The sequence below is a fragment of the Telmatherina bonti genome (genome assembly GCF_933228915.1).
Source record: "Telmatherina bonti genome assembly, chromosome: 20".
NCBI lineage: Eukaryota > Metazoa > Chordata > Actinopteri > Atheriniformes > Telmatherinidae > Telmatherina > Telmatherina bonti.
The window spans coordinates 9,939,567-9,956,317 of NC_136618.1; the positions used below are offsets into that span (position 1 = coordinate 9,939,567).

The following is a 16,751-nucleotide window of genomic DNA, read 5'->3' on the forward strand; positions in this document are numbered from 1 at the left end:
TGGTTTTATTAAGGCCCTTACAGAGAAAAGACTATTTCTCAAAAGTACAGGTATCTGTATGAATCATAATTATAAGGATTTGGTGATAAAAGTATAATAAATACAAATGTATGTGTAAAAGAGTAAACTAACTGATAATGTGGATAAAGGTGTACTAGAAGATTTGTATTATATCTAATCAAATATATAGGTTGATTTTCAATTTTGAGTAAGCATATTTTTGTGCATGAATAGAGTGTATTGCAGTAAACTGTTTATTTGATACGATATATTATGGTAAAGTATGGGATATAACATGAATGGACATGACATGCATGCATTTAGTGTGTAAAAATGCGTGTAAAGAGATGGATTTGAGTATGTAAATAGCTTTTATTCCAGGATTGAACAGACATGCTGATGTGCTGTGTAACTTTTACAAGTTTGTGTTTTTAGATGAGGAAGAATGAGGATCCTAAATAAACTAAACAGAGCTTTAATATCCAGCTGGAGGAATTATACATTTACACATATAATTTCCCTGAAAGATAATCACAGCAGAAACTGTTGTGAGTTTAAAGGGGAAAAATTAAACATGTTGAACTTTATGTCTCTTATTTATTCAGGTATTTAGTGGGAAATGAAAGAATGACGCAACTTTCTGTTGACAGATCACATCCTACAGCCCCCACCTTAAACAGTCATCAGTGTTGTGATGTTGCAACTCCTTCTTGTGAAAGATTAAGTTTCCTTTCTCTTTGACAGCCTTCTCCATCCCTGCTGCGGCGCTGCGTTTGGTTTGAGAACGCGAACGATATCAGGATTTAGGCCTTGGAATCTAAGGAAGGCATGCTGGCAGCCATGCTGCGCCAGAGTTCTGGCGGAGGATCTGGAGGCGGCGGTGGTGTTGGTGGAACCAAACTCTCCCTCAGCATCTCCCGGCTTTCCAGCTCCAGCTTGGGTTCAGGAGGCTCCAATCGGATCACCAAAACCGATTCGGTGAGCTCCGACACCCCGAATGCACCCGCCCCGGACCCCAACTACATCACGCAGATGGTCAGCGATGTGCGCAAGTTTGCAGATGTCCTCCTGCAGCTCAAAGAGGTGTTCACCTCCGAAGGTATGATGGAAAACACACACACACACACACACACCCACACAGCAGCTTCCTCCACATGAAACGTGTCTGCAGCCCACCCGTTAATGAGTTGTTTCCACAGCTGATGTGGGCTTACGGAGCAGGTATAGCAGCAGCTTGTTGTGCTTTTGTCGTCACTTTGTTTGGCTCTTAAACAAGACAAATACTGGCTTTTTTAAAAGTGCGAGCGAGTGGAGCTGAGGGAGGGAAACAGAAACGCTGAACAGAGTGAGCGCAGAGGACGGGGATTTATAACGGAATGTGTCCGCCGACCCGCTCTTGTGTACACACTGTTGCTTTCAGCTCAGTGTACACAGTCCGTGTGTACCTGCGGCCTTGGCTGCGCGGCCAGTCAACCTGCTTTATCTCCCTTTCTACTTTGCATCTTATCTTTCCTGTAAAGCAGAAAATAATGCCTGTCTAGCCGCGACTCTGACAAGGAATAAACGTCTCTACTTAATGTTGGTTCATCTCAGTTTTTGGACACGGAACAGCAGAGCAGCACTTAAGGAGGACCAGGTTTAACTCCCTAATCCCATAATTGATGATTCTGTGTTTAAAGGTGATGAAAGGAGTGATGTGTAAATTACAAGGAGCTGCAGACGTCGTGTGAATTTGCACGTTTGTGTGGGTGGTGATGACTCTGCTGCTTTGGTATGTGCAGCTCTGGACCAGACCCGGTGTGGAAATTCAGAGAGGGATAGAAGCTGAGGTGCATGTGGGTGGGGGCTGCAGTGTCCTCCTCATGAGGACAACCAGGACTCGCCGGCTTTAGGCGAAAGGAATCCCACCTCGTAGCTGCGGTAAAGGTTCTCTGACCTTGCAGACGGATCGTCATGTGCTGCAGGTTTCAGGCCTCAGCCTGAAGCCGAGCCGAATCAGATCCAGCTGGAGTTTCGTCCTGTTTGAAGACGGATTAAATGTGACGGGCGCTCAGCAAGCGAGCACAGGTTCCTGCATAGCTGTCGCTCCAGACGTTTTGGCTTCGCCGCTTGGCATTGAGTAACCGGTTTCAAATCTTTGTTTTCTCAAAACTATAATTATCGGCTGCAAGTCGAAACCTCAGACGTGAAGCATCAGTCGCTGTCAGTCCGCAGTTTGTTGTCCTTCAGAACTGCATTCATTCTTCGTGTCATAAAGTCAACGTGGTGTTGGAAACGTTCCTCCGATTTTACTCCACGTTGACATGAAGCGTCACACAGCTGCTGCACATCCATGATGAGAGTCTCCCGTTCCACCTCATCCCAAAGCTGCTCTGTTGGATGTAGATCTGGTGGCTGTGGAGGCCGAACATCGTCATGGTGATGTGAGCTTTGTGACATGGTGCATCATCCTGCTGGAAGTTTCCGTCAGAAGATGCTACACTGTGCTCAGAAAGGGATCAACAACAATACTCTGATGATTAAACCACGCTACGTCGGTACTAAGGGACCCAAAGTGTTCCATGAAAATCTCCCCCTCACCATCACACCAGCCGCAGGCTGAAGCATTGGATGGATCCATGTTGTCATGATGTTTCCAGCAGATTGTGATCCTACCATGTGAATGTGGAGCTGAACTGGAGACTCATCAGACCAGTTTCTCTTCTGTTGTCCAGTTCTGGTGGGTCTGTGTGAATTGTAGCCTCAGTTTCCTGTTCTTACTGACAAGAGGGAACCCGCCTTGGTCTCCATCTGCATCAAGGCTGGACGTGTTGTGAGATCACAGATGCTCTTCTACATATCTACACTTCTATCCAAAGCAACTTATTTAACTTCCTGTTGCCTTTCCATCATCTCCAACCTCTCTGTCCCATCAGCAAGACGCTCTGGTCCAGACAGATGTTGGTTTCTGGATATTCTCTCCTCTTCAGACCAGTCTTGTGTGTAAAAATCCCAGTAAACACTCAGACCGAGTCACTTAAATCCCCTTCCATCCTCATTGTGATGCTCAGTTTGAACTTCAGCAGGTCTTCATCACGTCTCCATGACGACTGGCTGTTGAGTCGGCTGTTTGTGTTAACCGGCAGATGTGTGCGTACCTAATAAAGTGACCGGTGAGTTGAGGTCTGGGAAACCCTGGTTGGGTTCTTCAGATGGAGTTCCTGAGATTCCAGCTCGCGATTAGATGGTTTGTGTTGGTTAATTACAGGAAGGGGCGAATTTGGGCGAAACCGGTGTCATTACAGTGTAGTAACGACGTCTGCGAGACACTGAAGAAAGTAGAACATGATTCTCATTCAAACGTATGGCAAAGTTTTAGTTGGAGTTGCTGTTTGTGCTGTGATTGGATGGAATTTAACCCCCCCCCCCCCCCACACACTTCTCTAATTTATGGCCATATTGTCTCTAAAGCACATCACAATGGTTCAAAACCTCCTCATTACCCTAAAAACTCCCCCCACGTCAATTCCACGGAGCCAGTAGTGACGAGTAGTAGTCACCTCAGAGCTCCGTACCCTTCGCAACGCCGCCTTCATTCACGGTCAGTGATGTGAGACTGACACCCATTGTCCCAGGAGGGTCTTCAGACGAGCGTGCTTCTGCTATCTGGCAGCTTCTGCAGAAATGTTTCTTTCCCAAGTCAAGAATAGCAGCAGGATTGATCCCTCGAGGGTGAGGTGGGGGGGCTTTTCTCAGACTTTGTTTTATTTTTCTAGCAATGTGTGTTATCCTTACATGGACATTGTTACTTTGCAGGTTTGGTTGTCGATGCAGGACAGGATTTTTAATTGTGCCTGAGAGGAAATGGTTCCTGTGTTGCAGCTGAAGCTGACAGACACTTCTGTTGATTTTTAACCCTTAAAACTCTGCCGGTGCTACCGCTTATATCGTCAACGATGTGTGAAAAACAGTGTTATGTAAGTTTCTGGGCTACATTGGGATGAATAGCTTGATCTTTAGGTGATCTGCAGAAGTTTTCCAGGCATTTCTGTCCCATGCAGGAGGTTTTCAGTCCAGCGGTGTTTCCTCAGAGACTCAACGGCTGAATCCACATTTGCTACGTTTACATGGGAGTTTTAATTCCTGTTTAATTCAGAATAAAAGTTAATTCTGCTTTAAACTGATGAAAAATGACCTTGTAAACACTTAATTCCTAATGTAAGTGTCTGGTTTATTCGCATTTTAATTCTGATCTATTTAATTCCTCTGTCATGTAAACCTTAATTCTGCTTTAAGTTAATTCTGGTCGTTCTGAGCATGCTCGTTACCTTGTTCTGTCCCGATGACGCGCGTTGTTTTACCTACCATGTTCGATGGTCTGTCTTTCTTCTCCTTCTCAGTTGCTGCAGAAAGTGAAGTAGTATGCTCGTGTTGAGCTGCTACTTCACATTTATAATAAAAATAGCGACAAAACTGGTGCTTATTATGTAGTTTTTACAAGTTCCGACTGAAAAGACGAGAAGCAGGGAGTCAACTTTGTTTATTTCCGGTATACATCATACGTCACGTGCACCCTCTGTCCAATCAGAACCCTTCCCAACCCAGTGAGGACGTGTTTCATGTAAACCTTCATTTGTAATTATTATTTTCATGTAAACTCGTAGGAGAATATGTTAATTCTGAATTATTTATTTCATAATTATTGATTCCGAATTAAAAAAACATCATGTAACTGTAGTAAAACTGGCTGCGTGGCCTAAGTTTCAGCTTGGTTCTGTATTCTTCTTTTGTCATTAATGTCTGTTTGTCAAACCTTGGAAGAGCTGGCTTGAACCTTGAATTTCCCCTCAGGGATGAATGAAGTATTTTTGATTTGATTTGTTTCGCTAATGAGTGATCCATGATGGCACCTTTATTAATCACATTTTTTAAATAAAACATAAGGTTGCTATCACTACTATGCTGCTAATAAACCTTCATTTTGCCCCAGAAATGACGAGGATTTCACTTCCTGTCAAATATTTAGACAAATCAGAAAGTTTTTCGTCCGGAATGAATTCTGTTTTATCTTTCTGGTTGGTCTTTATGCCGCTTTATCTCTCCATACATGCATTTCACATCATTTTAGCCTCACAACGCGGCAGCTGAGGCCTTCCTGAAGACGCAACGTCTGAAAGTCGACCGGGACTGAAAAGAGTTGAGCTTCTACACGCAGAAATCCCAGAAAAAAAACCAAAATCTTGGTGTTTTAAAGGTTAAAGTTCCTCCTGTCCTGCGGCCACGTTGGGAGGGCCATGTCAGGGATTTGATGGGGTCAAGCTCGGTCTGATCAGGGGTCACGGAGACCCCTTGAGCTGCAGAGGTGGTCTCTGTGGCTCTCTAAGGCTCTCAACCATAAGACCAGCAAATATTTGTCTCTTGCACGTCTTCATCGAGCCGCTGATAGATTTCACAGCCAGCGTCTGTTTCAGCGGTGTTGTCGGCCGTCGTAGCGGCTCAGGTGTGTCATCGGTGTTTTTACGCTCTGGTGGATGTTGTGTCAGCCGCTGTAAAGTACAAACTGCAGCGGTAAGCAGGTCGATGCAGCGAGCCAGAAGATCTTTATGAGGCGAGCGCTACACTTGATGCTCTTAAAGTGTCTGCAGGCTCATTTAAAACACAGCAGCTGTGATTCAGCTGAAATTCAGGAAACATCCGCTCAGATTTGTCACTTCTAATGGATGACTCAGATCCCTTCGGCCTTGAAATTTAGCCGTATGAGTCATGAGTTCAGGACTTAAAGGCTTTCTCCTTCGAGTAACTGTGTGGTTCTGGGCTTCAATCATTAACAGGTAGCAGCTAAAGGTGTTGTGTAACATACCGTCACACACCGTGACAGACTTTGTCAATAAGAAGCCAGCGTGCTTTTTAAAGCTGAGTTATTCCTCTGATCATAACCCTGTAACGAAACGGTGTAACGTCATCGGTCGAGGTTTGGCCTTGTTTTTTGGTCCCTTTAGTTAAAATATGCAGTAAAAAACGTGGGAAAATGAGGGTTTTCCTCCGTTTTAGAAGCCAGCTGAATGTCCTGCACTGATGCAAAGTCTCTGTGGGAAAGAAATCTACTCCGGGTCCTCAGAGAAAGCCTTAATGCTATTTTAGCGATTTGTATTCTAAACCCCCCCCCCCCTTGTGAAATACCAGCCTAAAATTAGTCCCACTCTGGCTTTTCATGAACCATTCCAGACTGTCCTAATGGATGCAGCTATGCTTTGTTTAGACAGTCTCTCCCACTGGCTCTGGGATCCACTGGAAAGCCCTGCGAGCTGCTTCGTGCCTCCAAAACGTTCCTTTTATGGTTCTTTTACTGTTCCCATATTTAAAGTCACTGTAAATTGTCCTGAGTGCAAGACAACAAGGCTTTGTTGCTTCTTGAATATCCTGTTACGCTCCCGGTTTCAAAGTCTGCTCACAAATGCGATCCTCTGAAGATCTTTATTTAATCGTACCAGACACTTATCTCGCTAATTGAGCCCTTTTAGGATTTATTACATTAACTTGATTGTTCGGGGGGGGGGGGGGGGGGGGTCCTTATTTAAAGCAGAGATATTTTAGGAGATATAGGACTGTTAGATCTTTGGATTGTACCCCTGCCCCCCCTCGGCACACATCCCTGGATTAAAGTTCAGGGTATTGTGACATATGGCAGGTCCTTTTATCCCCTCTGCCTGAAAAAACAAAGCATGAATTGCACATGTTGTCTTCAACCACAATCACAGCACCCAGTGGGGGGAGCATAAACCCCTCCGATGGGTTTAACCAAAAAGCAGCCTTTGTTGCTCAGAGAGGTGACTCCATGTCTCAATTACTGTCGGAAAATTGATCAGTATTATCAGACCATACCATCCCAACTTTATTATCAACAAACTGCAGCTGAAAAACACGTCATGTCTAAAAATGTGACATAAGAACGAGGGCTGTGACAATATGCCTTTGTCCTGATTCAATTCCAATTTTATGGGTGCCGATTCGATTTAAATTGTGACTCTCACAGTTCTTTGATATTGCTGATTTTTGTAGATTAAAAACAAAAATAAAATGTACCAAACTTTTTCTTGATTTCAATCAGGACAAAACAGCACAGTAGCCAGACCATCATTCTGCTGCTATAATGCCCAAGAAGACAAGTAAAAAGATCAATAAAAACAATAAAAATGACAAACATTTCCTAATGGATTCATTTTCTTTGTTTGAAAAAAATTGAATTTTTAACAAAAAGATTTAAAAAATTGTGAAGCAAAAAAAAATCCAGATTTTCAGTTTTTCAATTAGATTTTCCACCCCTAATAAGAACAATTAAAATCCAACACCAATTAAAACAAATAAAATCAAATTCACAAAGAATAAAATGGGTTTCAAGAGGAGTTTTAAAGGTGGACAGTGAAGGCGCCACCTTAATGTCCAATGGCAGGTTATTCCACAGTTGGGGAGAGGAAGTAGACAGAAGGTCTGGTCCCTCAGAGCTCCACCTGGACCTCCACACCTGGTCAGCTGACCGGGGGAATGACGCCTTGTCTATACGTAACAGGTATCTCACAAAACGTGGATATTTTTCTACGATTTGACCTGTGAGCCACATGAAAGTGCCGATTTATTGCATTAAAAGCAATTCTTTAAAAAATCTCCAACCTAAATGAAGATTTACATACCCTACATTTGTGCATCATGTGGACATACATATCCGGGGTTTGGGTTCCAAAACGTTGCTGAGACAAAAATTCCTAAAGTCACATATGTGGCCAGTGTTTACACTCCGAAAAAGCATGGATGCCCTCTGAATCCACTTAACAATGGGCTTATACAGTTGTGCAGAATGCTATCTTTTTTTCCAGGAGGGATATTTGGTTCTACAAAAACCTGGCTATGTGTGGACATGGCCTGAGAAGGCGAGTATGGATCATAGACTGGATATAAAAAGATGGACAAAGTCTCTGTGACGTCAGCCGGAGGTTTCTGAAGAGCTGAATTGAAGTTCATGGGGCGGTTCCTACCATTGCCATCTCGGCAGTTCCACGCATGTCGTCTCTCCCGGAAAATACAAAATGGCCAAAGACGTAGAGCTAAGAGGGAGGCTGTGAGCGTGTCGTGGATGATTGACACCTAGCAAACTCTGACCCGCCTGTAGCTAAGAGCTAATTGAGTTAACCCATAGCTAACAGGAGCTAACCACTAACAGAGATAGGGAGGCTAAATCTAAGTCACACTGCTAAAAACCGCGGTTGTTCTACGTTCCTTCTTCTTGCAGTGGGGTATCGGGGACCAATCAGGTGTCAATCAAAAGGACACGCCCAGAATTGAGCCAAATTTCAAGAAAAGTAAAAAAAAACAACCTCACAGTTGTCATGAAGGTAAACCTGACCTATTAACCTAAAAGGGATTTTGAACCAGGCTGTAAACATGTTTATTTCTGCTGTGAAGTTGGTCTTTGTAACATGGGAGTCGATGGGGATTTGCTCTGTTTTGCAGCCCCTAGTGATAACAGGAGCTTACCAGCTAATGGATGTAAGCGGGCTAAAGTTAAGTCACGCTGTTGCCGGCTAAAAAAAACCACGATTGTTCTGCGTTCTTTTTACTTGAAGCGTGAGGTTGGATACCTGTCAATCAAAAGGACAAGCCCCTAAATATGGCAAATTTTGAGAATAAATTACTTTTAAACGGGCGAGTTAGAAAAAAAAAAAAAAATCACCCCCCCACAGTTGTCATGAAGGTAAACCTGACCTATTAAACCTAAAATGGATTTTTGAACCAGGCTGTAAACATGTTTATTTCTGTTGTGAAGTTTGTCTTTTTAACATGAGAGTCTATGGGGATTTGCTCTGTTTTGGAGCCCCTAGTGGATGAAGGGGGAACTGCAGTTTTTGTCACTTTCACATCGGCTTTACTGGTAGGGTGAAGAAGCTCAGAGAGGTAAGGTTGGAAAGACTCAACCTTTAAAATCAATCATTTCAAAATGAAAACACAGGCAGGCAGTGGTGTGAAGCTAGAGGTGATGTTCTCACTTTTCAGTCACGCCGACGTGAGAATAATGACTGACACACCCAACATTATCAGCATTATCATGTGTTGATCTCACTGCACCATAAACGGACATTCCTTATAGGTCATTTAAGTTTCATTTATTTATTTCTACTTTGTTCTACAGAAAAATAAAGTTACCCAGAAGTCTCACTGCAATAAAACCTCCTGCTCTGTAAACAAAGAAGTCCTGCATGTTAATCTGGATTTCTCTGAGAAAACGGGACCTTAGCTGGAACTTAGAGGCTTTTTTCTGTGAACTACATCATAAAAGTGAATTTATAAACACAGGAAGATTTGGTTTCCAGTTGGTTTCTCTTAGTTGGGCTGATCTGTATGGAAAGTGGCAATGTGGAGCCATCTTTAGGTATACAGGTTTAAGTTTAGGGGCACAACTTCCTACTGCTAGACATCGCCATGGTAACCTGTGGTTGGAGCTTGACCTGCTCTCAAGCTGGTGATGTTTGAGGTGAGCGATCAAAACTTTACAGCAGTTTTCCTGGAAAATGTAGGAAAAAAACTGTTTTTGTGAACGGATAGTCGCAATGTTTTTCTGTTTAACCCTCTGCTAAACAAGTTACCTGTTTCTGTGTTATACAGCATAATTAATGTACAAAAGCCTGTGTTCTTGTTGAAGCTTGACAAAACTTTGTTTTTTTAAACATAAATGTTTTTGAAAAGTAATGAAAGGCACCGAAATAGATTTATGATATTTTGTCTTTCCTTTTGGACTTTCCTGATCGAACCTGAACATTTGTCAGTAAATTAATCATTAATTTCTTCCTCTGCATCTGAAACAAAGTTGGAAACAGGAAACAGGAATGTTATTTGAATTGGGATCTGTGTTGATAAGTTCATTTATTAACATGTTAACCAGTTAAATTCCTTTTTTTCCGTTTTTCTTCCTTGTTTTCATCAGCAGGTGTTTTTAGCGCAAATTAAATTGTATATAGCTCATATTCATTCAGGATTCTAGTTTTTGTTGTTTTTGTCAGGAAAATTGTGGCTTTGATCCCACCGGGAAAACTTACCCGGTTTCTAGCAGCATGTTGGCTTAATATTAAGTGCTCACATTGCACCCATGCTTTTCTTGGTCTCTTTAGATGTTTTCTTTAATTTTAATTATTTAGGGAATTGGAATTATGTTTGTCTGAGTTTCCTTAATCTTCTGCAACCTGTTTAAATGAATATTTTAGCCAAACTATGCATCTTGTGGAAGTTTGTGCTGCAAAACTTCATCCATTAGTCTTGTTTCAATTGATTGATATCTAAGTATGTAAAACACATTGACAGTTATGAAAATAACTCTGTTTTCAAGGTCCTCTTTAGTGCACAAAGCTCATTCTCCAAGGATTTGGATGCCAGTAAGGCTAAACAGTGCCCTCTTGTTCTCAGCACAGAGCCCCCCCCCTCATCTCGCAACTTCTGTATCTTGACAGGTGTACGAAAGAGGGCCCGTCTTCTCGCCACTCTCTGCCCGCTTTGCACAGCTTGCGAATAACCGTAGTCCCTCCAGCCAAATGCCTGACCAGTTTGGCTGAAAGCTGGAGGTTGCACGGTGGGGGGATTTGCAGCTTCTCTTAAAGAAAGCATAGCTGGAATGCCAGCTTTCAGAGCTTTGCATCGACAGTGGGCGGCAGCGGCGATGTGGGGGGATATCTAGAGAGAAAGGTTGCCTGTCTTCCCTCGCGGTGACAGACAGCTCCAAAGAGAAATGAAAGAAGGAAAACAAATTCTTTGCTCCACATGGGGTTTCTCATTTATATGCAAAGACCTAAAGGAAGAAATATCCAAGAGTAAATATGTCCAGCTAGAAAAAAAATTTAGGCTGTCATTGATCATCATTTTTCATCTGCAGCTGCTAAATAGAAGTTAACAAGCCTGACAGAGGCAGCTGCTTGCAGAGGGGAACATAAAAGCCCCCCACCTAGGTGGAAGGTCCCATGTGTCTAGCCTAGGGGTCTTTTTTTCTTTAAATGTGGCTCTTTGTGCGTTGGTGATGGGAAAAATGGCTTCAAAGTTTAAGCAACAGAGAATTCTTCAGCTTGAGCACAGAGGTCTCAGAAGGCAACCTTCTCCTGCCTTTTACCAGCTGCATGTAATCTGCTAATCCAGAGAGCGAGCGGCCAGTGGTCTGTCCACAGAGGCGGGACGGGGCCACAGAGCACAGGAAGTCACTCCATAAGAGGGATCTCCAGTGGGTACTGACCACCCGTTAGTGACCCTGTAAAGTGTTAAAGGTTAAGTGGACCTTTTTCTCAGGACAACCTGCGATAAGTGTTGCTTATAAATGAAACTTGGGGTCTGAGCACTGACGGGGAGTTGCATTTCAGGGACTCGGATACAATCATTTAGTTGCATTTTTGGACCTTTTTTCGTCAAGATTTCATAAGAATTTATTTCTTTATAAAATGCAAAAATTTGATTTATTGAACAGATTTTAAAAAGAACAAAATCAGCAAAATAATAAATGAAAGAAGCTTTTTAGACTAATTTTCTTTTAAAAAAAGAAAAAAAAAGCAAAAAAAAGCCAAAGTTAGGTGACGATGTGGACAAAAAAAACCATTTTCTTTTACGGTATTGATAATAGTCCAATAAAACACTAGATGTTTACTTTTTTACCTATAATTTCAAGCAGCTGTCGGCATTTAGCATCATTTGCTTTTCACCTTCATTAAATATAAATTAAGTTCATCATTTAATTCCTTTTCTCATCAGCAATGAATCAGAAATGGACTGAAATACCAACCGTTAAATCGCCATATTAACCAGCAGTTATTGGGCTTTTTAAATTTTTTTCTACACAAATACAACATTGAAAAAAAAATCATCTTTGGCAAATTAGCGATAAAATGAGGATATTTGTTTACATGAGGCCAGAGAGGGGGGAAATGAGAGAGTTATTGCAATAGACTGTTAATAAAAGATGGACGGAGCCTTGTAGGTTTTGTAGGAGGTAGAGCTAAGAGGGGGCTGTAACCATGTGGTTGGATGATTGATGTCTAGTGATCTCCAACCTGCCTGTAGCTAAGAGCTACCCGAGCTAACAAGAGCTAACAGGAGCTAAGCAGCTAACAGGGGAAGGCAGGCTAAAGCTAAATCATACTGTTAACTGGCTAAAAACCGCAGCGGGATATCGGGTACCTGTCAATGGAAACAACACGCACCTAAATATGCTGAATTTCAAGATATAATTCATTTTAAATGGAGGAGTTAGAAAAAAAATCCATCCCTCCCTCCTAAGTTGTCATGAAGGTAAACCAGACCTATTAAACCTATGTCTATGAGGATTTGCTTTGTTTTGGAGCCCCTCGTGGATGAGGGAGGAACTGCAGTTTTTGTCACTTCCGTGTAGGCTTTACTTTTAACCACCAGAAGTCGCCGCTTGGTTCGCGTTACCAGAACGGTTCTGGTGACAGCTCCAAGGAATTTATGCACCATTTTCCAACTAAAAACTATGTAAGGTAAAAAATTAAAAAGCTGATAAACTATCCAGGTCAACCTCCAGCTAACATATATTCTTTGCTAGCATCCATCACAACTGCCGTTAGCTTGTGTTTATTCCTCCCTGAAGACTACATTTGGCAACATGCTGCTTTTTGCCAAGATTGCAGAGGTCATGGATTGGCTGCTCCAGAGCTAGTAATGTATCTTGTCACCAGGTGTGAAAGAATTGTGAATGAAAAATTGATATACTGTAAAGCAGTTTAGGTACCTTGAAAAGCGCTATAGAAATATAATAAATGACAAGAACTTAAAATACTGCATTTTATTTCTTAGCACCTTTCATGACACTCAAGGTGACATTACAAGAAAATAATAAAATACAGTCAATCAAAATACATCAAAACATGGCATTTTAAACTAATGACACACAGAGGAATCAGTCAATAGATCAATTACTTCACTTCTGACTGTCTGCTGATTGTCTTTTGAGGAAAGCTGAAGTATTTAAATTTAAATAAAAGCACAATTTCTTTTTAAAAAGTTGCATCTTCCGAGTACCACTTGGTTGTTCAGTTGGCGAGAAGAAGAAATACGCAACTGATCTGACTGAATGGGACACATGGAGAGTTTTTGATTGACATTAGTCATGGCTTTCCTGTTCGGCAATAGCCTTTAGTCTCCTCTGCCAGGAGCTGCCTCCATTCGCTCTGACCTCTGCAGACCCGCCTGCAACACGTCTGCTGGTTTCACACTTGCATCGAGGCTATAAGCGAGCTCCGTTTTCTCAAACGTCTGAGGCATAAATAATACATTGCTCCCATCATTTGCGATGCATGACTGAGCACAGCTAGGGTCACAGCAGGAATGTTGCCAAGTCAGTTTGTGTCCGACTCAAGTGGAAGTTTGGGGCTTAGAAGAGGCCAGATATTGATACCACATCCCAAAAGTCAACAGTAACATAAAATAATAAATAAATAAACTAACATAACCAATTAATTGGATAAGTTTGTTGTAAGTAAACAAGATAACTTCAAAAAGATTCTTCACAAAATCTCAGTTTTATTTTCAACACATTATGCTTTCAAGCTCATCATGTTTTAAGTAACTCAATATTGATCTTGTTTTGCATTAGAAACTTGGTGTATTTGGGGGGGGCTAGCTGACCTTTTTTTTGCAGTAAACCTAATAGAAAATGGAAGATATTTATATAAATCGTGCATGCAGATGTGCTGTGTGGACAAAACTCATTTTAGAATTCGGAATAAAAATAAAATTACAGGAGAAAAATAGGAGAAAGATAAGCAGATGCTTCAAACACTGTAGCTGATGAACACGGCCAAATCACGATCCAGTTTAAGACGACTTGGCAGCAAGTCGCAGCCATGCACAGTCTCCATTTCAACTTATCGAATGCGCGACTTCAAACTTTTACATTAGGGATTCTTTCCAGGTCCTCGAGGGTCGGTGTACTGAAGGCTTTCCGAGTGTCCCTGCTGCAACACACTTGATTTAAATCAGTGTGTATTTAGCAGACATATGCAAGGCTTATCTGAGTTAGGTGTGTTCCAGCTGTACACCAGTTTTCTTTATTGTGCTGTTAGGCCACATTTGGTGCACATAGAAACAGTAAAAACAGAAAATGGATGGCGCTCACAAACAACAAAACAAACAAAAGCCCCCCAACAAACAACCAACCACTTTTCATAGGTTTGAATATCTACCACATCAACCAATCAAAAAATTATATTTTACATGACACATTTGGTTACTGAGGAAGAGGAGGAAGTTGTGTGCATGACCAAAACCCACTGAAAAGCAAACATGCTGCCTCCTGGTGGAGTGGAGGTCTAACACACCATGGAAATTTTGTGTCTTTATTTATCAATTAAATAAAATAAGAAATAAAATAGGAAAATGTACTTTCAAATGCATATTATTACCTGTAATCTGAAGTTAATAGATCTGCACTGTGCAACAATCCATACATTTGATGCAGACCAGTGTAGGAGAGGAACTATGTGGTGCACATCTAACAAAATCCGCTGTTTCTATTCAATTTTTCTCTGCACAGCAACACTTATATTATTATTATTATTGTTATATTATTGTGCATATTGATGTGTGATGCTTCAGATAATTTATTTTCTTGAACTGGATGCAAAAAGCAACCACTGTTACAAAGAAGTTTTTCATTTTCCTCCATGGAAGGATTGAAAAATTCCTGTTAAGTCTTTTTAAAGTGAAGGCAGTGTGCAAACCTAGTTTGTCTTGTGAGGAAATAGCCTTAATGTTTTGATTTATTAACAAATTTGTTCTTTATCATCCCATTGATCAACGTGATCTGCTTCAGAGGGGCACCATAGTGTTTCGTCTCTGAGGTGTCATCTCGATAGTGAATGATCCACCAATGTTTTCATTATGGATTCCCCTCCACCCCTTTGCTCCCACAGCTCCCGTCCCAGCTCCCAAACAAGAGGCTGGAATGCTGGGTTTCCATGACGCTAATGAAGTAAAAACCTGGCAATGTGTCGCTGGCAGCCTCTGAGCAGCTCCTGATCTGTGGCCTCCTTCTCATCAGGATCAGAGTCTGATCCCCATGTTGCCTTCATTCACTAGGGGCTTATTATGCCCAGGAATGTCCCTGCTGAAGCAGAGGTGTGGGGTGGAGAGGTAAAATTTGGGACCAGTCCCAAAATGAGGGTGCTATTCCATCCCCAAACTCCCCTTCAGCCATTTTTTCTTCTGCTGGAAACTATCACAGTTGGACAAAAACACAGCTAAAACCTCTTTCCCATGGAAAAGGGGAAAAGCTGTGTGTGATTTATTGTTCCATAAATGCTTCATGTGGCAGGTCCAGGAGGTGACCAGCTCCACTGTTTGCTACCGGCCCCAGGACAATGGTGAGATTTGGGCTCTCAAACAAATCCTTGGCGCACACTTCCAGACTTCCCACAGAAGAAAAAAAAAAAACTCTGTATCTTTCTTGTCTTTTCTTTTTGGTTTCAGGTCTTGATCAAGTATTTAGTTCCCAAAACATCGTCTTCATTTCAGTAACTTACTTCTCCCATAGTCTTCCTCTCTTTGTGCTTCACACAGGACGGCAGTTAAAGGGTTAAATAATCAGTCTCTGTACATTATCCCGCGTCCTGCTGCGCTGGTGGATGCCGCCATAATGTCTTGCTAATTAGCCTCCTTTTAGGATTTTCCACCAGGCCACACAACAGCCATTGACGACTGAAGCCCATGGAGCTTTGCAAAGGAAGACCCTCTGTCTCTGAGGCATTCATGGTTTTAGGCTTGTCATTAATAAATCTCCAGCTTGATGCCCTCAGGACTCAGGATTCGGTTACCAGGCAGATGAATGGGGATGTATGGCCTGTGTAGGGAAGATTTAGACTATTGTGTGTCTGTTTTCATTCAGAGGATAATGTCCATAAATGGGATCTAAACTGCGCGGGGCCAATTAAGGGCTTAAAGGTTGAAGCGGCTTGTTGTAAGCTTTAATCCTTATCAAATAATTTTGGGTTGGTGTCTCTGTAAGGGTTATGGGACATGAGGACTTTTGGAAACCTGGGTTCTGAGTGATAAAAATGGTTGAAAAGGGAATTTTTAAAATGATTTCTTTCCTTTTTTTAATTAGATGAACCCAGAGCTACCCGGGACTTTCTAGAAAGCACAACATATTTATTTTTTCCTACATTGAAATAATCCAATGAGCTGACGTTTCTCTCCATGAGGTTGTGGCAGAAATGTCATTTTTCTGCTTCATGGGGAGTTAAAAAGCAGAAATAAAAGTAAAAGCTGACATGATCAAAGACCCACCAGGTGCTTGGCGCTGGAAGGACTTGGACATGGCAGGTGATGAAGATGGATGAGGGCGGTTGCTATGGAGAAGGATGGGACTCTGCTGGTCCTGTGGTGAAGCTTTTAGAGAGTTTGAAGCTTCAGGGGATGTCTGTGTGGATTCTTGTTGGAAATGAAGTAGAATTTGTACTTTTTCTGATAATATTTGAAGCGAATTGTTTTTAATTCTGTGCAGGGTGATCGATTTACTGGCACTCAGACGGATCCATCTATTTATACAGATCATTTCCAGTATTGCCCAATAAGGTCAGTGCCAAGAGGAGCTAAACAGGTTTATTTATTTACCGTATTTCTTAAAGGTTTTGTTGTCTCTAGTGGTCTTTGTTGACAGATGAGTTACAACAAAGGGCCCCAGACTAGGACTGAAACCAGGACCAACTCTACCTCTTCGCTTCAAGCTCCTTTTT

At 41.9% G+C, this 16,751-nt stretch overlaps 1 protein-coding gene across 1 annotated transcript in view; it reads left to right on the forward strand.

Annotated features, from left to right (window-relative positions):
- The window catches only part of arhgap29a (Rho GTPase activating protein 29a), a 43,835-nt gene that overhangs the window by 872 nt on the left and 26,212 nt on the right, over nucleotides 1–16,751 (forward strand). The window contains exon 2 of the mRNA XM_079259923.1: nucleotides 745–1,099. Coding sequence (XP_079116049.1) covers nucleotides 829–1,099 — 271 coding nt within the window. The 5' untranslated portion in view covers nucleotides 745–828. The remainder of the gene's footprint in view (nucleotides 1–744; nucleotides 1,100–16,751) is intronic.